This window comes from Bison bison, unplaced genomic scaffold, assembly GCF_000754665.1.
Source record: "Bison bison bison isolate TAMUID 2011002044 unplaced genomic scaffold, Bison_UMD1.0 scf7180017864503, whole genome shotgun sequence".
Classification (NCBI taxonomy): domain Eukaryota; kingdom Metazoa; phylum Chordata; class Mammalia; order Artiodactyla; family Bovidae; genus Bison; species Bison bison.
In genome coordinates this window covers 4,532,487-4,541,690 of record NW_011495061.1, presented here as the reverse complement: position 1 = coordinate 4,541,690, position 9,204 = coordinate 4,532,487, and the positions used below count along the sequence as shown (strand labels likewise).

The 9,204-nt window shown below is 39.4% G+C and overlaps 1 protein-coding gene across 1 annotated transcript; it reads right to left on the bottom strand.

Moving 5' to 3' along the window:
- Positions 1 to 358: 358 nt before the first annotated feature.
- Positions 359 to 1,303, bottom strand: LOC104980534 (olfactory receptor 491-like). Its single transcript, XM_010829287.1, has one exon. It carries the CDS (start codon positions 1,301 to 1,303, stop codon positions 359 to 361), a length of 945 nt encoding a protein of 314 aa, XP_010827589.1.
- Between the last annotated feature and the right edge of the window lie 7,901 nt (positions 1,304 to 9,204).

Below are 9,204 nucleotides of genomic sequence, written 5' to 3'. Positions count from 1 at the left end.
ACAGGGCAATGGCACCCCACTCTAGTACTCTTGCCTGGAAAATCCCATGGATGGAGGAGCCTGGTGGGCTGCAGTCCATGGGGTCGTGAAGAGTCGGATACAACTGAGCGACTTCACTTTCACTTTTCACTTTCATGCATTGGAGAAGGAAATAGCAACCCACTCCAGTGTTCTTGCCTGGAGAATCCCAGGGATGGGGGAGGCTGATGGGCTTCCGTCTGTGGGGTCGCACAGAGTCGGACTCGACTGAAGCAACTTAGCAGCAGCAGCAGCAGCAGTAGCAGCAGCAGCATTGTGTTTTCAATTTAAGCAATTGGTATGCTACCAGTAAACAAAAATTTATAGGTCATCTGAAATGTTAAGAATAGATCCTAAGAATATATTCTGACACTTGCTTTCTCAGGGCCTCCTTTACATCTCTGTTCCTCAGACTGTAGATGAGAGGGTTAAACATGGGTATCAACACCGTGTAGAACAGAGACAGCACTTTGTTCTGCTCAGTTGAGTAGCTGGATTTAGGCATCACATAAATGAAGGTAATCGTTCCATAGTAGAGAGTGACTGCAGTGAGGTGAGAGGTGCAGGTGGAGAAGGCCTTGTGTCTCCCTTCAGTGGAGTGCATCTTCAGGATGGTGTTGAGGATGCAGATGTAAGAGAGAGCTATGACGGACACTGTGACCACAATGATGGAGCCAGAAGAGATGGAAGGGATAATTTCAATGATGGAGACATCTGAGCAGGAAAGTTTCAACAGAGGGGAGAAGTCACAGAAAAAATGGTCTACCTGATTTGGCCCACAGAAAGACAGAGTTAGTAAGCAACTACCAAATGTCCAAGCATTCACACACCCACCCAGATAGCAAGCCCCAACCAAGATGACACAGACTCTGGGGGACATATGGGTGGAATAGAGCAGGGGCAAGCAGATGGCCACATAGCGGTCATAGGCCATGGCAGCCAGCAGGAAGCACTCAGTTGTCCCAAATGTGACCCCAGAACAGAGCTGGGCTTCACAGCCAGCAACTGGGAGGGCCAATCTATGTTTCAGAAGTCCTATAATCATCATAGGTGTGATGGATGTGGAAAACCCCATGTCTACAAAAGCCAAATGACTGAGGAAGAAGTACATGGGAGTATGAAGGTGGGAACAGCTTCTTATTAAAATGATTATGCTAATATTGCCTATTAAGGTGATGACATAAATGCCTACAAACACCACAAAGAAGATGACACAAAGTGTAGGGTCCTCCGTTAACCCCAAAAGGATGAAATCTGTCACACTGGTGTGGTTTCCAGCCTCCATGTCCTCTGGGAATTGTTCCTGTTGAAGGAAATGTGAATGTTCACTTGTTTTATGCTTTCTTCCTACACATTTTGGGTTTTCCTTAGCTGTTCTTGAATTTCTTTGCTTATTCCTTGGAGCCATTCATAGTGTTTACTTCCTCTGCCTGGTCTGTAACTATGATGCTGTAGATGATGTTTTGATTTTTTGTTTCTTTGCTTTTTACATAAAAAAGAATGATTCAACCTCACTCTCTGGCAGTCTCAATTTTATTCCTTTATTTATCCACCATTTACTTTAAAACACCTCTCTAACTCTGAATCTTAGAACTCTCTTCTACTATCCAGATGCATAGTTTCAATAATTGTTTGGAAGTCTCCAGTTGAGGATCCAAGAAATACCCTAACTCAGCCTCCTCCAGACCAAACTCATCCCTTCCTTGGACCACTCCTCCTGTGTTCTGTATCTGTGGAATGATACCACAATCTACCCAATCTCTTGTGTCTGAAATATGAGAGTGGTCCTCTTCTTATTCCTCACATTGGACCACATGTAATAAAATCCTAATGATTCTATCTACAGTTTTGTTCCCCATTTATTTATCAATCTCCATACTTCTACTGCTAGTGTCGCTGCTTTAGTTGAGACTTTAGTGTTCATTTTTCCTCTTTATTTTATTCATCTATTTACCTCCTTGTCTTCATTCTTGTATCCTTATAATTCACAATATATCTGCCAAAGTGATCTCTTGCTCAAATCAAAGGGTGATACCGAAGGCATGCTTTTAAGACTCTCATGGTTTCTCCAGCCCGCAGGAGGAAACCTAACCATCTTAGCAGAGGACAGTGTACACTTTCTGGTGTGTCCCCTGCCTCAAACATTTTGCATGTCTCTCAGGGTGTTTCCATCCAACACTTGCACTAATCCAACTTCCTGAACTATTTAGAGTCCCCTCAGTGCACTCTACCCTCTCTGGCCTTAATCTTTGCTCTCTCACTTGAATGGCTCTCCAGTCTCCCACTGTCATTACCCTGGATGACTTCATTCATCCTTAAGATTCATTTATCTGCAAAGCTTTCTTTGCCTTCTAAGGGACAATCAGAAAACTTCCCTTGGTGTTGATATCACACTTTGAAGTTGTCTAGTTTGCCACTGTTTATACCTGGGTTATGGTTTTTGTTGTTGTTTGCATTTTTACATTTTGCTACCCCCAATTAATATACATTCTCCTCAACAATGATGCATTTTATCCCTGTGTCACAGATAAGTAGTGCTTGGGAACAAATTGTGCTAAAGCAAAGCTTGCTAAATGAATTCATGCGTGATTTGTACAATACAATGAACACACTGTGGGGAACCAGAAATGAATAAAATTTAGGTTCCTTGTTGAGAGAAACCAAGTCTTGTAGAGAAGAAAGACATTAAACATGTTATTAATGTATAAAAAGTCTGTAAGAGTGGTGTAAGTAAAATAATTGTTTGTGCTGTTTCTAAATGAAATCATATAATTACATTGAAGGTGAACACTTGAAAATTCAAAAGAAACATTCCTCTGAAATCTGGCTACTATTACACAAGTTAATTATTACAAACTTGGTATTTATTCCTATGAATTTTTTCTTCTAGTATATTTAGATGGGCTTCCCTGATAGCTCAGTTGGTAAAGAATCTGCCTGCAATGCAGGAGACCCTGGTTGATTCCTGGGTTGGGAAGATCTGCTGAGAAGGGATCGGCCACCCACTCCAGTATTCTGGCCTGTAGAATTCGATGGACTACATATAGTCCATGGGGACACAAAGAGTTGAACATGACTGACTTTCACTTCACTTAATCCCTGGTTTGGGAAGATCCCCTGGAGGAGGGCATGGCAACTCATGCCAGTATTCTTGCCTGGAGAATCCCATGGGCAGAGGAGCCTGGTATGCTACAGTTCATAGGGTCTCAAAGAGTTGGATATGACTGAAGTGACTGAGCACACACACACACACAATATATTTTAATACAACTTCTATGATATTGTATATGGAAGTATAATGTCATTATTTTTCTTTGCATTTCATGTAAAAGGTGTGTTGTTGTATAGTCACTAAGTTGTGTCTGACACTTTTATGCCCCCATGGACTGTAGCCTGCCATGCTCCTCTGTGCAAGGACTTTTCTAGGCAAGAAAACTGGAGTGGGTTGTCATTTACTTCTCCAGGTGATCTTCCCAACCCAGGGATCTAAACTGTGTCTCCTGCATTGGCTGGCAGATTATTTACCAATGAGCCACCAGGGAAACTCATAAAAAGTTTATCACATTATAATTCCTCACATAATATTTGAGATCTTCATGATAATGAAGTTACTAGTAATAGTGAGTTACTAGAGATAATGATAATGAGTTACTAGCCCTTAATTTAATCACCCACTAATTTTGGACACATAACTGTTCACAACTTTTAACTGTCAAAACTGTTGTAATCCCACAAATTGGATAAACATCAGGAGGATAACATTACAAAACACACATTCCTAGATATATAAGGCATAATTCAAAAGTATATTCTGTGCTCTAATTTGAGTATCCCCATGATTTACAATAATGAAAATACTGAATCAACATGTTAAACTATCGTCATTGTTTTGTTGACTTCTTGGCTGTAGTTTCAGTAAAGAGCTTAGTACCTTCTCATGTTTTGCCATTGTGTTGTGACAAAGGCAAAGTTTTTGTGTTTTGAGATAGTCTTGAGAAAACAGAATTAATGATAAATTATAAGAGACTAAACAAATTACTACACTCCACTGTAATATTTTCATGGTTACTAAAGAATGAGTGAAAATTATAAAGAAAGTTATATTTATCCAAATGATAAGCTTAAAAATAAATATCTAAATAAATAAATAATATCTAAAAAATAAATAAAACATCTCCTTTAGCTTCCTTTAACTTGTGCTTTTAAGAGTCATATAACACTGACATTTTTTATTCAGTGTTATTGGTTCTAATTTTCATAGAAAATTTTCTGTTGACAATATTTCAATTCTTAAAGATTGAAATATTTAACACAAATGATAAATATCAGTACAAATGTCTTCAAAATTCTTAATTTCCTAAAAATTTCTTACTTTACAATAAGAAAGTATTTTGTATTTCAAGTGGCAGAACTCAGTTCTTTTACAGAATGAATTGTGAGATATAGTGAACCAATAGTTGAGAATCTATGGCTCATTAAAGAATGTGTTCTGATTGGTCTACATTAAACACATTTAAATTACTCTAGTGACAAGCAAGCTTACTGCCAGGCATGTTAGATCTATCATGAAAAATCTGTTTTTGGTTTTATCATTTGATCCTCAATGAGTTTTAATAGCACAAATCATCTCCTTTCAGTATCAAAACACCAATATACTTGAATATAGCTGGCACACCTCCACTGCCTTCCATTCTCCGAAATTAACATTCACAGAATCTCTGCCCATTCTACCTGTGGCATGCTTTTCCCATCCCTCACATTTCTCCTCTTAGCCTCTGAACAAACGCTTATCTGAGGATTGAGCCAAACACTGAGCAGCATGTGTGCTCTTTGCCTTCTGACTCAAGCAGAGTTAAGGGGGGCCGATCCTGCATTCACTGTGCACACAGTGTGAGCACAATCTGTGCTGACAGTAGTCATGGATATTGGAGAAAGAAAACTCGGATACTCCCAGTGACACTTGCACATGACACTTAAATCTCCCTGACTTCCAGTTTGTTTTTTTTCAATTTGTAACATGAGAATAATTGTCCCCATATAGCATCATTGTTGTGAGATTAAAAGAAATGACATCTGCAAAGTATTTAAAGGTGTTTGGTCATACATTAGAGCTAAGTAACTATTTTTCATTAAGTAAAAATGAAGAGTGGATAGATTTTAAGTTATTTAAAATATTTATGGGAAGTATAAGATTTCTTTTAACACATGTCAGAAGATTTTTCACAAATCCAAAAGAAGTCAGGAAGTATAGTATCTGTTGCTTTCTTGGTTCTGGACCATGTCATTCGTAGTCATATGCATAATATAACAGCTGATTCTTGCCCTTCCCTTCTTCTCTACTGGCTGCCTATGGGTCTTCCTAGAGCTCAGTGGCATCCCACTTATGCTTCCCTATCTGGCTCAGGGATTCTGACTCTTCCCAATACTTTCCCTCAACAAATAGGTCACATTTGAAGATGATCAGTGGGCATAGGGCTAAAAGCCCCATAAACCTGCATATCAAGTCATTTCTTTCTTATTTCCTTTTCATAGCTACAGTTACACAAGCTTAGCAGTGGCTTTGCCTGACAAAGACAATCCATACTTCTCTGGGCTCTCCTGGGAAGGTCTTCTTTGGGTGCCCAGAATGATCATTCTATGGTGAAAATCATTTTTTTTTTTTCTCTTAATTTTTTTTTTTAATTTGAAGGTAGTTGCTTTACAACGTTGTGTGGTTTCTGGTATACAACAACACGAATCAGCCATAAGTATACATATGTCCCTTCCCTCTTGAACCTCCCTCCCATCCCCTACTCCATCTCACCCCTCTGGGTTATCACAGAGCTCTGAGCTGAGGCCCCTGTGTTATACAACTTCCTATTAGCTATCTGTTTTACATATGGTAGTGTATATGTTTCAGTGCTACTCTCTCAGTCTTCTTCCCTTTGCTGGGTCCACAAGCCTGTTTTCTATGTCTGTGTCTCTATTCTCTGCAGTGCAAATATTGCTGAGGCCACAGTTTCCACAGGAATCATAAAGTTGAGTTTCTATTATTTTAGTTTCTCATTGAAAAATAAAAATTTAAATAAAATCTGTGACTACTGCATTCTCCTTTTAGAGCCAGACTTACTTATGCTGAATTTCAAAGAGAATTTTATAAAGCAGATGTTTTCCACTTACTTGTATAGCAGTTGTGCACTGAATCTCTGACAGTGTTAACCATTGAATGCACTCCTCCGTTTAGGAACACAGTTACATACTTTCTGTGATGATGAGTGTCTTTTGTGTGTATTGGGAGGAAAAGAAAGGCTCTAATGGAATTCCCAGGGCTGTTGTTACTTGCCCCTTTGAGGTAAATTCCTCGGACTGTTCTCTAGAAGTGACTCATGGAGCCAGGTGTCTCATTAAGGTGGCATAAATGGAAGGTCCAATTCCCAACAAAAGGTATATTTCTGAGGATCCTGATGGAAGCTTTGTCCAGAGACCAGGAGGAAAAACTGTTGAAATAGAAATTTGATGGGCGATGGGGACCACAGTCAGTGTCACCAGGGCTCCAATTTCCTCTCTATTGACAAAACAATTTCTTTAATTGAGAACATCAGGTAGTGGGGAAAGCCCTGGAGTAATATGGTTCAGTTAGCAGAAAGTAAGCAGAAGAAAGCAGAGTCCACTTTACTCAAAGTATGCTAATAGTCCCTGGGCAGGTTCTGGTTGGCAAATTATTTATTGTCAGTCCAGGTCCAAATAAGAACAGAGGTTGTGGGGAACCATTTGTACTCTTTATAGCAATTTGAGAGAGTGTGTTGACTCCAATAAGTTTTTAAAATTGGTTTATTCTGTTGTATTTTAGTTTTTCTTATTTTGTTAGTAGTTCTCATTTTACTATTTTCCTAACAAGTATTGACCCATGGACACCCAGGGGAAATGATCCTTTATTTAAATCGTTTGAGAAACACTAGATGTGGCTTTTGTACCCAGGAGACCTGGGGTCAGTTTGAGGTGGATGAATTGAGTGAAAGTTTTTAACTTCTTTGAGACTCAATTTTATGACCTGTAAAATGGGGTTTAAAGCTCACATTTTATAGGCTATTCATGAGATTTCAGAGTTAACATATAATTATCTAGAAAAGTTACCTAAAGTTATTGTTGTGTCTCATATATGACAAATGGAACAAAGCTCCTGGATATGTTACATTTTGCAACTTATTCTATTTTATCCTCAGTCCCAGATACTTCCTCCTTTGAGATTCAGGGCATTCCGACTCTGGCACCTCTGGTACCTAACCCTAATTGATCTCCCTGCTGCTCATCCCCTGAGAATTTAGCACCTGTGTGACCATTTTCCTCTCCATCTCTGTCTTTGTCATGAGCAATGGCAACTTCTAATCATTTGAATATCTCAACTGACAACTTGATCTCAAATTTCTTCTCATTTCTTGATTCTAATAATTTTATCCATAGTCTCTTTATGAAACCTATCATATTCATAAATTTCACTAATTGTCTTTTTTGTTCCACAACTTGAGTGTAAACGTGTGATGACCATGTTAAAGCTTAACCAGCCAAAGGCCACGAGAAATAAACCGATAGTGCAACAAATCAAGTTTTTTGGGTCAGCACAGCAAGGGTGGTGGTTTAGTTGATAAATCGTGTCTGACTCTTTGCAACCCCATGGACTGTAGCCCACCAGCCTCCTCTGTCCATGGGATTCTCCAGGCAAGAATACTGGAGTGGGTTGCCATTTCCTTCTCTAGGGATCTTCCCCACTCAAAGATTGGACTTGGGTCTCTTGCACTGCAGGCAGGATTCTTAACCAACTGAGCCATCAGGGAAGCACAGCAAGGGAGAACTCACCAAATAATTACCACATGTCTCCTGACAATGGAGAGAAGGCACATGGCCTTTTGAAAGGTTTGGATTCTTATTGAAGGATACCAAGAAGGGATTAGGTGTCGTGGGGTTCAGTTCTGGACAGTTTGATGATTCGGTGGTGAGATTAAGAGGAGGGACTAACCTGAGGTTGAAAGTTGTCATGAAATTATGACAATTTAACATTTGAATGTCTCTTGTATTAGATGGGAAGAGCATTTCAGGTTTGGGTATATTGTTGATAAGAAAGCAGTAATTACTGAAAAATTAGATCATTATGACATTGTTAAAATTGTTGCATAAAAGTTGAAGTAATAATGTTTTCTACTAATCTTCTTGATAGATTATTCTATGTCCTCACAGACTGAAGAATGACAAGATTTTTTTTTTTCAGTCCCACAAACTGTGTTTCTCTAGAAAATATTTCAGTTAAGTTCAGTCGCTCAGTTGTGTCTGATCCTATGGACTGCAGCACGCCAGGCCTCCCTGTCCATCACCAACTCCAGGAGTTTACTCAAACTCATGTCCATTGAGTTGGTGATGTGATCCAACCATCTCATCCTCAGTCGTCCCCTTCTCTCGCCTCCGATCTTTCCCAGCATCAGGGTCTTTTCCAATGAGTCAGTTATTTGCATCAGGTGGCCAAAGTTTTGGAGTTGCAGCTTCAACATCAGTCCTTTCAATGAACATTCAGGACTGATTTCCTTTAGTGGACTGTTTGGATCTCCATACAGTCCAAGGGACTCTCAAGAGTCTTCTCCAATACTACAGTTCAAAAGCATCAATTCTTTGGTGCTCAGCTTTCTTTATAGTCCATTCTCACATCCATACGTGACTAATGGAAAAACCATAGCCTTGACTAGACAGATCTTTGTTGGCAAGGTAATGTCTCTGCTTTTTAATATGCTTTCTAGGTTGGTCATAACTTTTCTTCCAAGGAGTAAGCATCTTTTTACTTCATGGCTACAGTCACCATCTGCAGTGATTTTGGAGCCCCCCAAAATAAAGTCAGCTGCTGTTTCCCCATCTATTTGCCATGAAGTGATGGGACTGGATGCCATGATCTGTGTTTTCTGAATGTTGAGCTGTAAGCCAACTTTTTCACTCTCCTTTTTCACTTTCATCAAGAGGCTCTTCAGTTCTTCTTCACTTTCTGCCATAAGAGTGGTATCATTGGCATATCTGAGGTTATTCATATTTCTCCCAGCAATCTTAATTCCAACTTGTGCTTCATCCAGCCCAGTGTTTCTCATGATGCTGTGGATATAAGTTAAATAAACAGGGTGACAATATACAGCCTTGACATATTCCTTTTCCTATTTGAAACCAGTCTGTTGT